Below are 16,819 nucleotides of genomic sequence, written 5' to 3'. Positions count from 1 at the left end.
AGAAACATGAGAAAATGTCTTTTGGCTTCCCAAGAGCCCTTATACAGACCATTCTAAACCCCCTAAATCAGCCTTGCTGTGAAAAGAGCCATTTACCCTTCCCACTTGGCCAGGACATGAATATGCTAATGAGCTGCTTGCTGATTGGTTGGTTTAAACCAGAAGGCCTCAGACACTGGAGACAGCAAACTGGACGGGGAAGGGCTCCACATTGTGACATTTTTATCATGTTTCTCAGAAAAGAAGATTTTCTCTGGCATTTTTAAACTTTCTCATTTACATAAAAAGTAGGTCACACACGGCTTTGACTTTTCTGTACTTTTGACCCCCCAAGCTGTCTTTATTCACAAACAAGAAAAATGTTGGTTTCAATTCTTTGTCCCCATTAATGGTTACATACATTACATTTATTTATCAACATGAGATGTCTTAAATGACTGGACTTATGTTAGATCAGTTAGCAAGTTATCAGTTAGCAAGTAAACAAAGTAGGTCACAAATGAAAGTTTAGTTCAAATTTAGCCTCTTTTGCATGTCATTAAATTAAAACTAGAAGGATAATTTGGAATGGTCACGATAGTGCCACTTTATACATTATAGGATTAAAATAAATATTTATGAAAGTATTTAAAGGGGCCATTTTATGAAAAATCACCAATTTGGAGCTTTTTACCACGTGGTATTTTTTATGAAAAATACCACCAAACCAGTTTTTTTTGCTGCACTCATGTATTTTCCTGTCTCAGCTGCAAATTTAGAGATTTATTTTGAAAATCCTGATAACCCTTGATGGAAAGTAAGTGCGTCAACTGGCCCTGCTTCTTTCCTCAAAGCTAGTCTCTGAATTGAAACTCGCCTTGCCTGGAAGTAGGTCACTAACTCCCACTTTCTTCTAGTTGCGGGCATAGAGATGCTTCACTTGAGAATGATAAATGGCCAGTATTTGTATACTTCTTAGGGTTGTACATCCCCCAAGGCGCTTCACAACTCAATCAGTCATTCACACATTCGCATTGAACTTGCAATATTCCAATTACTGAACAACACACTCTACCTCCTGAGCTACTGCTGTCCCTGCATGTGACCTTCATGTCACAGATGATTGTTTTAAACCACGACCAGTATCAGAGTGGATATTCTGACAAATTATTTCTGCGTTGGGGACAAAAACCCTTGATAAACCATGTGTCCTGTCAACAAAGATGCACATAATAGCCAGCACAGGACATAAGTGTTAGGTGACTATTGTTTTGGAACAGACTTGGTAGTCCAGTGGTTAGAGTGCCAAGGCAGTCGCTTTAACCACTGGACTACCAAGGCCCATACAACAGCAGACTTGACTAAGACACTGTTGTAGGTGCATTTTGTAAGAGAGTGTGTGGGCGGAGCTTCACTGAAATGAGCCATTTCATTTCCGGGTATGAATTCAGGCTGACGATAATAACCTACTTGAGATAAAATTAAATCTCAGTAGTGCCATTGGTAATATTTTTCCATATACTGTGCCTACCTTTGCTCTTAAAGATTTAAAATAGCATGAGCTGGAAACATATATATATATATATATATATATATATATATATATATATATATATATATAGAGAGAGAGAGAGAGAATAGAATAGAATAGAATAGACTTTATTGTAATTGCTCATGGCAATTAAATTACAGATGGTCTGCCATCAACAGTGCACAAGACAATAAGTGACAATAAATGTCAAAAGCCATAAAGGACTAAAAACAATTTAAAAACATTTAGCAAACAACAAGAAAGTACAACCCATGATTTGGATCTGCTAAAACAATAAAATGATTTAAAACAGATGAATCCACATTACTGATGGGGATGTGGGGGGTTGAATGGTGCTGTTGTGTTGAATGTTCTGATGGCCCAAGGGAAGAAGCTGTTGGAAAGTCTGGTGGTGTGTGATTTAACTGACCTGAAGCGGCGCCCTGAGGGCAACAGTTCAAACAGGCAGTGGGCAGGGTGGGTGGGGTCACGGAGGATAGCAGCGGTTCTCTTCAGGCAGCGGGTTCTGGAGATGGCCTCCAGGGATGGCAGGGTGCAGCCAATAATCTTATATATATATATATATATATATATATATATATATATATATATATATATATATATATATATATATATATATATATATAACTCGAGCTCGATGTCTTTGATGTCTGTTCTGAGCACTGGTGACCTGAGCTTCAGAGATCCGCATTTAATGTTTTAAACACCACCACGGGTCTCCAGAGCCCAGCGCGGACAGACCTCCCTGTCCCGGTACCAACCGATGTGGGCTACAGAAGTCCCATCTTTTCAGCTGCACAAAACGCCCTCAGGCACGCAGATAGAGGTTTTGTTTCTCTTATTTAGAAATCCGTGGACTCGATGTCCAGACAGGCTGGAGTTGGTACAACCTTCACAAATTATAGTTCATCAAAATGAACACCATCCAAAACTAGAAAAGACACACACTAACTCGATGACCTGACCCCTCTACACTAAAACCACTCACTCTCCACACTGAGCTGAGGCAGCACCTAGCTTCTAACTCCCTTCGTCGTGAACTTGGCAGAGGACCGTAAGGACACCAGAGCACAGTAGGTGGTAGTAAACAGTCTTTATTAGCTTGAAGCTAAGAGGAGATGTTACCGGAGTGGAGTTCAGGTAAAGGCAGAGCCCAGGACAGACGTGGGTCGGAACCAGGCAGAGACGAAGCAGCTTCGAGGAGCAGGCGAGAGACGTGGTCGAGGACAGGCGTGGATGCCCAACTGGGCGCAGAACGATTTCCAGAATCTGGAAACAAACTGTGGACCCCTGTCAGACACAATGTCTTGGGGCAGGCCGTGAAGGTGAAAGACCTAGGCTTTAACAAAGTCCTGAGTGCCCTTAGAAAGCGTGGGCCACTAAAATCTGCTCTTGACCAGGTTGATGGTACGGGTGATACCTGGGTGACAGAACAAGCGAGAGCAGTGGCAAAACGAGAGTACCTCAGTCCTCGTGGGGTCAGGGATGTAGAGACGATCCGTCGGGCACTGAGAGGGGGCCAGGTAGAGATGTTTAGTCTCCTAGAGTTTACCTTCCAGGACAAGGCAGAAAGCACCCAGCAGGACCCCCTTAGGCAAGGTGGTGGAATCGGTGGGAAGCATGACCTTGGAGGACTGGGTTTCCATGATGAGTGACAGGGCGTAGGGTTTGGTGTTCTTGGAACCAGGTCTGTAGGACAAGGTGAAGTTAAAATGACTGAAAAACAGGGCCCACCTGGCTTGTCGAGGATTGAGGCGCTTGGCAGTTTGCAGGTATTCCAGGCTCTTGTGGTCCATCCAGACAAGGAAGGGGGTGATGGCTCCTTCCAACCAGTGCCTCCATTCTTCTAGGGCAAGCTTAACTGCGGGCAGTTCTCAGTTACCCACATCATAATTCTTCTCAGCTGGTGAGAGGGTCTTGGAGAAGAAGGCACAAGGAAGGAACTTGTTGTTACCTCCACGTTGACTCAGAATGGCGCCCACCCCGACTCCCGAGGCACCCACCTCCACAATGAACTGACGTGAGGAGTCAGGAGAGTGGAGTACTGGAGCGGTGGTAAATAGATTCTTGAGTTGGAGGAAGGCTTGGTTAGCAGCATGATTCAATGTAAAACTGGTCTTGCTTGAGGTGAGGGCATGAAGAGGTGAGGCTATCGATGTAGTCCTTGATGAAGCGTCGGTCAAAGTTGGCAAATCCAAGAAAGCGTTGTAGCTTTTTCTTGTCAGTGGGAGTGGGCCAGTCTGTGACAGCTTCCAACTTGGCAGGATCCACGGAGCCATGGTCAGGGGCGAGGATGAATCCAAGAAAGGATATACTGTCTTTGTGGAACTGACACTTTTCGGCTTTTATGAAGAGATTATTTTGTAGTAGCCAGAGGATGACAGATCAGACGTGCTTCTTGTGAGTTTCAGGGTCTGGAGAGAAAACAAGGACATCATCAAGGTAGACGAAAACAAATTTCCCCACCATGTCACAAAGGACGTCATTGATCAAAGCTTGGAAAACTGCAGGGGCGTTGGTGAGGCCAAATGGCATTACGAGGTATTTATAATCGCCTTCTGGATTTTTGAATGCTATTTTCCATTCGTCGCCTTCTCTGATGCGGACAAGGTGGTAAGCGTTGTGTAAGTCGAGCTTGGTGAAGGTCCGGGACCCTTGGATGTAGTCGAAGGCAGAGTTAATGAGGTGAAGTGGATAGCGATTCTTCTCAGGGATGTTGTTAAGTTCCCTGTAATCAATGCAGGGGTGTAAGGAACCGTCTTTTTTCCCCACAAAAAAGAAACCTGCTCCGGCTGGGGACGAGGAGGGGTGGATTATCCCAGATTGAAGAAACTCGTGAATATATTTTTTCATGGCTTCTTGTTCGGTGAGAGACAAGGAAAACAGACGTCCTCTAGGTGGCGTGGTTCCAGGTAATAGGTTGATGGGGCAGTTGTACGGGTGATGAGGCAGCAGTCTGGTAGTTCGAAGTTTACTGAAGGCTTCTTTGAGATCGTGATAGTCGATGGGCACCTTGAAGAGGTCAGGGTACTTTACCATGGGGTCTGGCGAATCAGGGAGACAAGGCGAGGCGTTGGACAGGCATTGCGAGAGGCACAGGTCTGACCATCCAAGAATTTCCTCTTTATGCCAGTCTATGTGGGCGTTGTGGGTCTGGAGCCATGAGAATCCCAGGATGATGGGAATATCAGGGGACTGGATGGCCATAAAGTGTAGAACCTCCACGTGGTTGCCGCAGATTTTCATGGTGACAGAGTCAGTTTCCTGGGTGGCTTGATTAATAATGTGTCCATCGATGGCTTGAACCTTCTTTACCTGGGTGATGGGATGCAGAAGAAGTCCAATAGAGGTGGCAAAAGCAATGTCTATGAAGTTAATGTCTGCACCAGAGTCGATAAAAACATGACAGGTATGTTCCTGGTTAGCGTGGGAAAATACTGCCGATGTGAAGGGTCGTGCAGGAGACTTGGGTTTAGTACAAACCAATAGGGGGCTCCTGTCCCCTATCGGGTCAGCTCTTTTACTTGACATGTGTGAACAGCATGGCCAGAACCTCCACAATAAAAGCACAGTTTGTGAGTTTGTCATCTGTCCCTCTCTTCTACCGACAACTTGGTTCGCCTAATTTGCACAGGTTCGTCACAGGGGGTTGGTTGAGGATTAGGAATACGTGGTGGTCTTCTGATCCTGTCTCTCCTTTTCATCAGGCGGAGATCGATGCGGGTAGCGAGATCTTCAAGATCCGCCAAGGTCATCAGTAGGTCTCGGGTCGCCAGTTCATTCTTAATGTTATCTGAGAGACCATAATTGAAGATGTCCATGAGGGCTGCATCATTCCAGGGGCTGTCAGCAGAAATGGTGGGGAAATCCCTGATGTAATCAGTCACTCTCCGGGTTCCCTGTTACAAAGATAAAAGTTTTCTGGAAGATTCACGGCTTGGCAGGATTGGGTTAAAAACCCTTATGAGTTCATCAGCAAAAGTCTGGTACTGGTAGCAGATGTGTGAGTCATTGGCCCAAGCAGCTGTTCCCCACACCTTGGCTTGGTCTGATATTTAAAGTATCAGTAAGCCACTTTGGATCTGTCTGTAGGAAAAGAGGAGGGTTGGAGTTGGAAGTGCATTTCACATTGTGCGAGAAAGGGACGACATTGTTGAGGATCCCCCTAAAACACTTCTGGTGGAACCAGCCGTGGCTCGTGGACAGGCGAAATCCGGAACTGAACTGGTTGGGTGGAAGCGTTGGGTCGCAGTAGCTCCAGCAGTTCGCTGACTTTGGATTCCAAGCCAGGGATGGCTGTCTCAACTCCGCGTTGCCATTCCTTTGTTGGCGTCGGGTCAATGTTGGTCAGATTATTCTGTCTTGAACTTGGCAGAGGACTGTAAGGACACCAGAGCACAGTAGGCAATAGTAAACAGTCTTTATTAGCCTGAAGCTAAAAGGAGATGCTACTGGAGTGGAGTTCAGGTACGGGCAGTGTCTAAGATAGACATGGATCGGAACCAGGCTGGGACGAAGTAGATGCGAGGAGCAGGCGAGAGACGTGGTCGTGGACAGGTGTCGGTCGTGGAGGCAGGCAGAGTTCTTGGCGAAGGTCAGGCGTGAAATGAGGTCGGTAGATGATGATCAGGCACGATGAAAAGGCTGGAAGATCTACTAGCAGACGCGTTCAATAATCTGGCAGAGTGCTGGTGATTGACTGTGGAATATGTAGCTGGTGAGGCAGGTGTGTGGCATGAGCTTGATGAGGGGACCAGGTGTGATGCATGAAGGCTGATGAGGTGGATGGAGGTAGCATGGAGGTCAGGACATGACAGGATCATGACACCCTTTGGTTATGTCAGAGGTTCAGATTTAGGAAAAAGAGCCTTTTTAGAAGCTTTGCACAGAAAAGCCACTTTTCACTAGAACAACTCTGCTGTTATGTATTTTAAAACAAAATATCCACAATAAGCATTTCAAATAGTATTTTTTGGACAGCATTTTATATGAATTAGAAGAAAAAAAACCTGCAAGTTGCTCTTTACCCTTCATCTCTAACACTCTCATGTGAGTTTACCTGCCAACGCCTCCTAGATAGGACCTCCTTTAGCGAAGCTGTGCTGATGCTCTTATTCGTTGTTGACTGCAGGGCAAACAGGTTACACCACATTAACCTTGGCAGGGATAGAAATAAATCTACTAACAGTTCCAGGCAGATGTTCTGACTGATGGCTCACCTTAAACCAAGGATGACGGAGGCATTCAGTGGCGCTCGGTCTCCTAGGAGGGAGAGGCGATAATGCATGAGACGAGGAAGAAACCGACAGTTAAATCTCAGAAGTTCAAACCATAGCAGGCGTACAGTCTGTCCACCACCAAAAACTTGATGACAAATCCCTTTGCTTCTTTGCAGAGGTCCAAGAACATGCTCTCCTCAAAAGCCACATTGTAGTTGCGGATGTTTAGGGCGGTGGCTCTGTCGTTCTCACCAGCAAAGGGAGACACCCCAGTAAGACTAAAACAGGAAGAATTAAACACATTTCTTGAGGAGTTCTTCAGGGATTGAGGCTAAATGCTCAACTATAAAGCTATTAAACATACCAGAGGTAAGCAATGACACCAACAGACCTGTAGAGGAGCATAACAGATTCATTGGAAGAGGATTTTGGGGGGGGGGGGGGGGCAGAAAACACTGTGGCTTGTGAGACAGTATTTCCTGCAGCGCAGAGCCAGTACTCCATGCTAAGGAGCAGGTGGCTTACCATATGTCTGTTGCTGTGGAAACTGGAGTTTGGTTTACAATCTCTGGAGCAACATACTCTGGTGTGCCATATTTGCAGTAGTACTCCTCTGACGCATCCAATTTTATGGCATTTCCAAAGTCACAAATACGGATATGGTCACTTCCTGGAGCTGCCATTAAAATGTTTTCAGGCTAAAAGAGGCAAAAACAGAGAAATAAGCAAGTTTGTTGAAATAAATTAAATAATTTAAAATAAAATAATTTAAATGTGTGTGTGTGTGTGTGTGGGGGGGGGGGTGTAATACCTTTACATCGAGGTGAACGATACTGTTTTGGTGCAGATAACGAAGACCCTCCAGAATCTGCTGAACAGAATTGCGAATCTGAAAGAAGTGAGAAGTAATTGAATTAAGTCTACATTGGTGTTACATAATATATCAGCGCAGTGCGCAAAGCAGAAGCAGGCAGACCTCCCGCTCCATAACGGTTGTTTTCTTGGCCATCCTATCCAGCAGCTCCTCGTGACATCTTTACACAATAGTTGAGGAAGAATGAGAAAAACACAGGGAGAAGATTCCAAGAAGTGGGTGCAGGAGAAATAAATTATAAATGAGCAAAACTCCCACACAGGCTATCTATTGCTAATTCCACAGAGCAGCAGTGAGTCAGAGAGGAGCAGCTGCTTCGTTCATGGCTCCAGGGCACTGCAGAACACATTAGGATCAGTGGTTTGGATCTCGCTGTGGAGAGATGCTTAGCCGAAGGTTTGCTTGACAACGAGGTAAAAAGATTTGAAGCAGCACAAGCCAATGACAGCAAAAGGATACAGCTCTGTAATGAGCACCACCACATTCTTCTTCTCAAAGGCGTCGTGAAAGTAGAGAATCTTCTCGTTGTCCAGCTCAGAGAGCAGCTCCATCTCTCTAAGGGCTGAGGCTTTTCTTTTTCCTCGAGCTGAAATGAATTTGGCTGCAAATTCAGTCTTCCCTTCCTTAAGCGTGACTCTCTTCACATAGGAGAAGGCTCCCCTGTAACAGCAAACAGTTGTGCTTATCTTTGTGCTCGAGCCAAGATTCATCAACCTGCACCATTTGCTCCCATTACCTGCTTCTTCTAAGTATCACAAAGGCAAATAGCTTTCCTCACAGTTCTTAATGCAGGAAGAACAAAGGAACTCCTCCTCAGGGAGGAATCACATTAGGAATATCATCTCAGAATCAGCAGGATGCTTGTTTCTCCTTTACAGACACGTCTGTTTATTTCCATTTAACAAATATGTGTATAATATAAAAAAGATACTTTATAACAGCTTATGCGGCTTTGCTCTTTATCGTCCTGTTAAGACTCACCACTGCCATATGTATGAACGCCTTTCATGTTGTCCTTAAACGCTAGGCATCAATGTCATTGGTAGTTACTAAGTATTTTCAAATGCATTTATTTAGAATTTTCATTCTATTTAAAAACACAGTTATTACCCATTCATTCTCAGTGTCATACCTGTTTTAACGACCAGCTTTCTTTAGTAAGTCCTGGTTTAAAACAGCAGCAGGGGATGCTGTTTCTGTTAAAGCTCCTCTGGACTGGAATAAGCTACCCGCAGATTTAAGGTCAATTTCTTCATTTTGCTTATTGAGTAGGTCTGTTTATGTTTATATTCAGCAAAAATATAAACATAAACTGTCTAATTAACGCGAGCATTCTCTAAGCATTTGGAATGTGACTTTGCAACGTTTGCATTTATGCGTATGTGTTTGTGAATTCGTGTGAATTTATGGCAAAATATTTATTGTACATGCCACAGAAATATTTTTTGTTGTTGTTGCTTTTAATTTGTGATTATTGTTTAAGATTTGTTTTTAAATCTTGCTTTTTTTAGGTATAATGTAGGAGGACCCGCTTGAAAGCGAGATGGCTCATCTCAAGCAGTTTTATCCTCCTAAAATATAAGTCAATAAATAAATAAATGCTATTCCAGAGAACGAGCAGTATAGCTATGTCTTCTGTAATGTTAGGGATGTCCCGATACAACTTTTTCACTTCCGATACGATACCGATATTGCAGCCTTCGGTATTGACCGATACCGATATCGATCTGATACGATATCAGCACAAATCATACATACTTTTACCTATTTCGTAGTGTGGAATGTATGAAAGGCTTGATCAAATGATATTACTCAGCTGGAGAACAAGAGCCAATAACAGTGAGTATGAAAAAAGGACAATTTTTTGTTAACCATTGGTTGCAAAAATGTGAACCTTCACGAACCGCTTACATCAGAGATTTTTGATGCCGTCCGATATAATCCGATACACTGTTTTTGGGCCAATATGGAATTACTTTCGATATCGATATCGGAATGGGACATCCCTATGTAATGGTAAGTAATAAAATAAATTTAAACAATTTTATATTTGATAAATTATTCATGATTCCGTCAGTGTCTCACTCTCATTTCCTAACATACCTGACACCTTTTTGAGAAGTAACAGTCTAGCCGCTTTTTCTTTGCTTCTATTGCAAAGGCTTTAAGAATTAGATACAGATACACTCCTCTTGATTGCACTTGAAAAAAACACACAAATCTGGGCCTCAGTATCAAGATTGGGAATCACAAATCTAAAATTATGGTTTATTTAAGGTTCTTATGGAAACAATTCTGCATTTTAAAACTGTCCTCATGATAAATGATAAATGAGCCGCACTTGTATAGCCCCTCTCAGAGTAAGGACTCCAAAGCGCTTTACACTACAGTGTATCATTCATCCACTCACACACATTCACACACTGAGGACTTCTTGTTTTATCTGTTGATGGTGTTTGCTCCTTCTCCACTAATTTATCAGGACAATTTTTCTTGCAAAGAGAATTGAGATCATCAGCTACAATTATGTTTCATCTTTGGGTAGTTTTCCATTTTGCATAGGGGAAGAAATCTGAGTTTCATTTAAAATCTTTTGTTCGTCTCTCTGGCTGGAAAACAGATTTTGTCATTTGCCTGTTTCTGCCTCTCAGACAGCTCTTCGGCTCACAGTGAACGCTTCCCTCTCCGCTGAGACAGAACAAAACAAATAATCTGCTGGCTAATGCATTCAATCCACTCAGGCTGGTGACTCATCTCTGTTTCTGTCTGCTGTCATTAAGCAGGTGCAACCCCCTCAACTCCTCTTCCACCCCATCAACTCCCCTAGCTCGACCCTGGGTGCTCAAACAGCTATTAACATCCTCGCTTTGTCTGAAGAGATGTGAGGCTACACACACACACACACACACACACACACACACACACACACACACACACACACACACACACACACACACACATGCACGCATGCACACACATACACTCACCTTCCTATCTCTTTGTGGATATCGTAGTAATCCGTCAAACGCCTCATCTTCCTCAGAATGGTCCCTTCATCCTCCATTGGCTCTACTGCCTCCTTTTCTCCTATGTGAAGCACCAACACATGTTTAATGTGGTGTGTGTGTTTGCGCGTGTGTCTGAACATGCCAACACAGCGACAGATGGTGTCATGTAGTACTTTCAAAACACTTTGCGCTCATATGGAGCAGATTTAAGAAATAATGCTCCGTCAGCTTACTCCGGTATTTAAGAGTTTCACAAAATTATCAGCATTTCGTAGACTAAATCTCTGTGTTTGCCGATGACGCTTTTGTGTACTGTTGATATTTTTCATGGGCTCCAAACCTGTAGAAACTGTGAGCTCAGCCTTGCAGGAGTTGGAGCCAGCCACATTCTTTGCGGTGCAGGTGTACACACCCGAGTGTTCGGGTTGAGCGTTGAGGATGACGAGGGAATATTCAGGATCATCGTACACAAAAGTGAAGAAGCTACTCTCGGAGAGAAGGAGCTCATCCTGCAACACAGCCAATCAAAGTCAAGCAATTTAAAAAAACTATTCGCTGACACTCACAAATAAATGACTATTAGAAACGGCTAAATCAGTAGCACTGCCATAAGCGGTAAAGAGATAAAATTGCCAAATGACAGACATTTTTGTTTTATTTTGTGATTGTGACAACTCATGTGTCGCACCTTTTAACACAACACCCAAATCAATCAAAAAGGTAAGTTTTTTTATGTTAATGTTTATTTATTTGGCACTTTTATCCAAAGCGACGTACAATTTTTAACTTGTGGGGCATGTTGTGATCTGTATGGGAAACCGGAGTACCCGGAGGAAACCCACGCATGCACGGGGAGAACATGCAACTCCACGCAGAAAGGCCGCAGCCGAGTTTCGAACCTGCAACCTTCTTGCTGCAAGGCAACAGTGTTAACAACTGCTCCACCATGCAGCCATACAACTCTGTACTAAAATAGTTATTTCTAATAGATGTTAAGTGTTAAGTTCCCATAGTAAGAGGAATACGTTACCTTAAACCACAGAATGTCTGGATCTGGTTTCCCTTCAACCACAACAGCCAGACGAGATGTTTCCCCAACATGAACATCCACGTCTTCCATGATGGTTTCAAACTTTGGAGCAACTGCAGAACAAGAAGTGAATATTTATACCAAAGAGCACTTCTAACAAGTTCCTTGAGATCTCACTAATGTTCTACATTGATTTAATTCAACTGAATTCAATTTTATGTAAGCAGTGCCAAGTCCCAAGAGTCATCTCAAGGAAATTCACAAAGTAAACATTCCAACTGAACCTACTTGTTATTGAATTGAGTCCAGTTCATTATGCCTCCCAGCAAATACCATCGAGTCACTGACTTGTGTCAGAGACTTAACAGCAATCCCCATACTAAGCAAGCATGTGGCGACAGTGGAGAGGAAATGTCCACTTTAACCTAAATCGGGTCAGTATGAACAGCCACCTGCTGTGACTCACTGGGGATTCGAGAAGACAGAGGAGACATTTATGACACGATCTGTGCCTGAACTGACCTGCCATGGCCAACTGAAGGGTGCAGAGGTCACTACCAAAATGGTTGCTGGCTGTGACCACGAGCTGACCTATGTCAGCACTCTTGACCCGCTGTATCCTCAGGGAGTGCTGATCATCGTCTGGCATGCTCATGTCATACATTCCTGGTCTGCTGACCAACACTGCCCCCCTCCTGAGGAAAACACAGCTGTAACAAAACGCTTGGACGTAGGTCTAATATCAATCAGTTGGTGGAAAAACGTCACGTTTTCCAGTCAATTCGTTTAATACAGTAGCTCTTCCCTGGACACTAAATTAACAATAGCTTTCCCCGTCATGAGCCAAGGTGAGTCTATGACTGCTAACTCAACAATGTGACGTGCAATTGTCAGACTTCTCTCATTTGAGCGTTTCCCTGTTTATTTTCTATTGGCGACTAATGTAGGAAATATGGATAGAAGGATACTTTCTTGTATAACCTGCATGTGAAGCTCAGGGTAATCGTTCATATTTCAAAAGTAACACTTAGAAATGGCTTCTCAGTAAACTTGGTCTTTAATGACTTTATCTCTGAAACCGTTTCTTCAACCCTAACCCTAAAACATAAATGACCACAGGACCTTAAATTGTAACGCCACATCCTCAGAAGAAAACCAACCTTTTCCACGTGACGGCTGCATGTACATGATTCAGTGTGATGGTGATGTTTGCCGGCTGGTTCTCCACCACATACACAATGTCAGGTTTTTCCAAAATAACTGGAGCTTTCCTTAAATATGGCCCTGAAACATTCAAAGATTAGAAAGATGCCATGCTAAACTCGAGATGGCATCTCTGTAGTTTCTGTACCTCTGTCCAACAGCTGGACCAGATCAGTGGGGACTGATGGTTTACTCAGTGTCTTCCCGGTTGAAGTCAAGACTCTGAAAGCGTAACGGACTCCCTTGGACAGAGAGGTGACGGTGTGATGGGTCTCCTTCAGGTTGGATGCCACCACAGACCACTGGATTGAGCCCAGGGACTGCTGTTGGACCACATAGAGCAAGGAGCTGGAATCTGTCGGCACACAAACTGTTTTAACAACTAAATCTGAGTGACAACTAAATAAAACCATTGTTCTTGTTTTCAAGTCTGAGCTGATGAGATCTCAAGGGACATAAAGACATCCTTGGAAAAAGTATGTAGGACAGGAATGCTATAAACAGAGTCAACTTTCTGTGAAAGCTTATATTTTCTTTCCAGAAATGGAGGAAATGAACCCACCTAATGAACAGTCGAGCTTTTTTGGAGGCTTCCAGCTGAGGGTTATAGTTTTCCCAGAGATGGCCTCAATCACCGGAGGACCATCGGGAGGGTCGGGAACGATATCTGTTTAGAAATAATTAGACATCAGTGAAATGTTACAACTCACATGCTGGCGAAGGTTCTCAGCCATCCAGGTCATGGCAACCCAAAGGGGTCAAATGAAGGCAACGGGACTTCTTTGGTTTCTTGAAGATGTTTCACCTCTCATCCGAGGAGGATTTGCCAAATCTAACTGGAATACGGGAGCAGTCTATTGTTGCTTAACTCGTTCACCGCCAATGATGACTAAAGTCGTCATTTACATGTTTTTTTTTACTGTGTGGGCGTCGGAAAGAGCCCCCGCACCGTGAGAACAAACATCTCAGCTCTGAAGCCGAGCTTCCTGATGTAAGAGGTGAGTCTCCTCTTTGTTTTGGTTGTTTTGTTTTGGTTGTTTTGGCGTCTACATCATCCTAGCGTGCGACATTCTTTAAAAAACAGTAAAAACGCTGAAAAATGCTGGCAGCGAAGGGCTTTACCGATCAGGAAACGGCTGGCAGTGCATGAGTTAAAGAGCTGAGACTACCTATGAACACCCCTCCTCCCAATCCCATGATGAGTTGTTTATGTCATTAGGTGTTGAAATGGTGGTTTTGATTAGATGCCGGAGGGTGTGATCTAGACTGCTTTGGAATTAGGTTCAGAGCTGCACTGTAGGTGTTGGAAAGGTGAAACCTGAGGTCTCCTCCTCTTTCCCGTTCGACACAGAGAGCTTCTTTTACATCTCTGTCCAACAGTAATGAGCAGACAGCTTGAGTTTATAAGCTTGACTCCGGTATTCCTGTCAGAATGATCAAAACTCCTTAAATAAGAAACGTAACGTCTTCAAGAAACCAAAGACGTCCAGTTGCCTTCATTTGAACCATTTGGGTTACATCTCATAAATAGGAGCTTCAAATTGTGAGTTTGACTCGTACCTGTCACGTAGAGATGAGCGTAGCAGGCGGATTTTCCAACTTTGTTAGCGATAACAGCCTTGTAGACGCCGCTGTGGCCATGACAAGTGCTCCGAATGACCAGATTATGGACATCCCTGTCTAAAGAACACACACTCAAGCATTTTATTTCCCACCCTCCCTTAAGCAAAAGGCTTTAGTTGTTTTATTTTCCTTTATTTCGTTGCTTACACTGAGTCATTTTGCGTTCCTCGCTGCTCTCGATGCGTTTCCCGTTGTGGTACCAGGAGATGGTGGGGTATGGCAGGCCTTCTACTTTACACTTCAGTACTGCCTCCTTGCCTGCAACCACTTCCACGTCTGCCAGAGGTTTGACAAAGTCTGGCATGGTCCTCCTCTCTGGCTCGCTTTCAAGCGTTTCAGGCTCCTCGGGGATGGATGGCATCTTCTCTAGCTTGGCCCTAACAGGTGAATGAAGAGTATAATTACAAAAATGGGCCTGATTTAGTGTTGGGTTCCGCTGGTTTCTGTTTGAGGGACTCCACTTACATGTGGGAAGAGATGGCGGCTCTGGCTTCTTGCACGTACAGCTCAGCGGTGCTTTCAGACTTTCCATGAACATTCTGAGCAATCGCTGTGTAAAAGCCCTCTGTGTCGCTGCTGACATGGCTGATGACAAGTGAGTGGCGCCCCCCCTCCTGAAAGATGCGGACGTTATCACTCTCCTCCACTCGTGCCTCTGACGAAACGTTTAGGTGGGAGAAAACTAAATCAATGATTCTGGCTGTTCTGGAATTTTCCATGGAAGCTTCATGAGGTTTCTTACCGTAGTGCATCCATGTGACCCGCGGAGCAGGTGAGCCGCTCACCTTACAGTCAAACCGTGCAGTGCGACCTTCAGTGACCTCCAGGACATCCAGCTTGCGGGTGAACAATGGCTCCCTGGAAGGAGTGACTCTCAGATTTGCACTTGAAGTCAACTCCTCTGCAAAAACAGATGTTATGGATTTGTTTTCTGAAGCTTTTTAAAATCATGGTTCGTCTTTGAGCAGTCATAACTTCTGTTTCACCTTTAGCTGTGCTCAGCTTACAGGTGTACATCCCACTGTCATCCTCATGGACAGAATTCAGCATGAGACGACACCTATGAAGGAAACATTATTTTAAAAGGTACATAACGGAACGCCAAAAAACAATGAAGGTAAATAAATGAAACTAGAGAAAGTGAAAAGACTACAGGACGGTTCAAACATGCCTCATACACGCCAGTATGAATCTCATAGACATCATGTCAGTTCTCTTGTTCGCTCTTCCTTCTTCCATCTCAGGAACATTGCTAAGCTGAGTCCCATTCTGTCCCGCTCTGAACTTGAGACAGTTCTCCACACCTTCATCTCCTCACGCTTAGACTACTGTAACTCTCTTTTCACGTGTCTGAGCAGAACCTCCCAGAACCGTCTACAGGTGGTTCAGAATGCCTGTGCTCGGCTTCTGACCAAGTCCTCCAAACACACCCACATCACCCCGCTTCTCCTCCAGCTTTACTGGCTGCCAGTCAACTTCAGGTTTCAATTCAAGATCCTGGTTCTGGTCTATAGGGCCTTACATGGACAAGCACCATCTTACATTGGTGATCTTCTTAGTCCCTACACCCCCAGCAGGTCCCTGAGGTCCAGTGATCAACGCCTACTGGTTGTGCAGCACCAGGCTAAAGACCAAAGGTGACAGATCATTTGCTGCTGTGGTCCCCAGACTCTGGAACTCTCTCCCCCTGAGCCTGAGATCAGTGGACTCAGTGGTCTCCTTCAAAAAGCAGCTGAAGACTCACTTGTTCAAGCTGACTTTAGAGCGACCTTCGGTTGGTCCTCTTCTTCATCACCAGCTTCTTTTCATGCCTCTGCTTCTATCAATTCTGTCTTTTTCACTTTCCCATGCACACCTTTTCTCTTCCTAATTTCTATTCTCGTTTTTGTCTTAATTTTTCACTTTGTTCTCTCATTTTTATGATCACTTGACATTTTTATTTTCATTGTTCTTGTGACGTGCCCCGTGATCTGTGTCTTAAGAGGCGCTTCTTCTACCAGTAAGTGTCTCCTGTGCACCAGATAGTAATTTGTGCACCAGATGGTATGATCGTTCTAGATTCTTGTGAAATACTCGTCATTCTGAACTGTAAGTCACCTAGACTCGACACAAACTCACCTCTTTCCATCAAAATGCATCTTGCAGTTAAGCAGCGCTGGCTGGATGAGCTTCCCATTAGACAGCCAATCAACATCCACATCTGGAGGTCCAGTGATGTCGCACTCAAACATGGCTGACTCTCCAGCCTTCACCAACACGTTTTGTACCTCTCTGGTGATTTTTAGGTTTACGTGTTCTGCAGTTGTTGATGAGACCAAAGCCGAACGTGAA

At 44.2% G+C, this 16,819-nt stretch overlaps 1 protein-coding gene across 9 annotated transcripts in view; it reads right to left on the bottom strand.

Annotated features, from left to right (window-relative positions):
- The window catches only part of spega (striated muscle enriched protein kinase a), a 75,122-nt gene that overhangs the window by 11,029 nt on the left and 47,274 nt on the right, over positions 1-16,819 (bottom strand). For all 9 annotated transcript variants that reach the window (XM_054747614.2, XM_054747615.2, XM_070547236.1 and 6 more), the window contains 21 exons: positions 16,607-16,784; positions 15,475-15,548; positions 15,231-15,389; positions 14,954-15,143; positions 14,636-14,865; positions 14,426-14,545; positions 13,428-13,532; positions 13,014-13,220; positions 12,823-12,946; positions 12,185-12,357; positions 11,663-11,775; positions 10,973-11,141; positions 10,612-10,711; positions 8,084-8,284; positions 7,727-7,784; positions 7,562-7,639; positions 7,276-7,448; positions 7,115-7,141; positions 6,876-7,028; positions 6,751-6,793; positions 6,591-6,656 (listed from right to left, as the gene is read on the bottom strand). In XM_054747614.2, coding sequence (XP_054603589.2) covers positions 6,591-6,656; positions 6,751-6,793; positions 6,876-7,028; positions 7,115-7,141; positions 7,276-7,448; positions 7,562-7,639; positions 7,727-7,784; positions 8,084-8,284; positions 10,612-10,711; positions 10,973-11,141; positions 11,663-11,775; positions 12,185-12,357; positions 12,823-12,946; positions 13,014-13,220; positions 13,428-13,532; positions 14,426-14,545; positions 14,636-14,865; positions 14,954-15,143; positions 15,231-15,389; positions 15,475-15,548; positions 16,607-16,784 — 2,741 coding nt within the window. The remainder of the gene's footprint in view (positions 1-6,590; positions 6,657-6,750; positions 6,794-6,875; positions 7,029-7,114; positions 7,142-7,275; positions 7,449-7,561; positions 7,640-7,726; positions 7,785-8,083; positions 8,285-10,611; positions 10,712-10,972; positions 11,142-11,662; positions 11,776-12,184; positions 12,358-12,822; positions 12,947-13,013; positions 13,221-13,427; positions 13,533-14,425; positions 14,546-14,635; positions 14,866-14,953; positions 15,144-15,230; positions 15,390-15,474; positions 15,549-16,606; positions 16,785-16,819) is intronic.

The sequence above is a fragment of the Nothobranchius furzeri genome, chromosome 2 (genome assembly GCF_043380555.1).
Source record: "Nothobranchius furzeri strain GRZ-AD chromosome 2, NfurGRZ-RIMD1, whole genome shotgun sequence".
In the NCBI taxonomy this organism is placed as follows: domain Eukaryota; kingdom Metazoa; phylum Chordata; class Actinopteri; order Cyprinodontiformes; family Nothobranchiidae; genus Nothobranchius; species Nothobranchius furzeri.
Note: the sequence above shows the minus strand (reverse complement) of the source record. Positions and strands in the feature narration are given on the sequence as shown.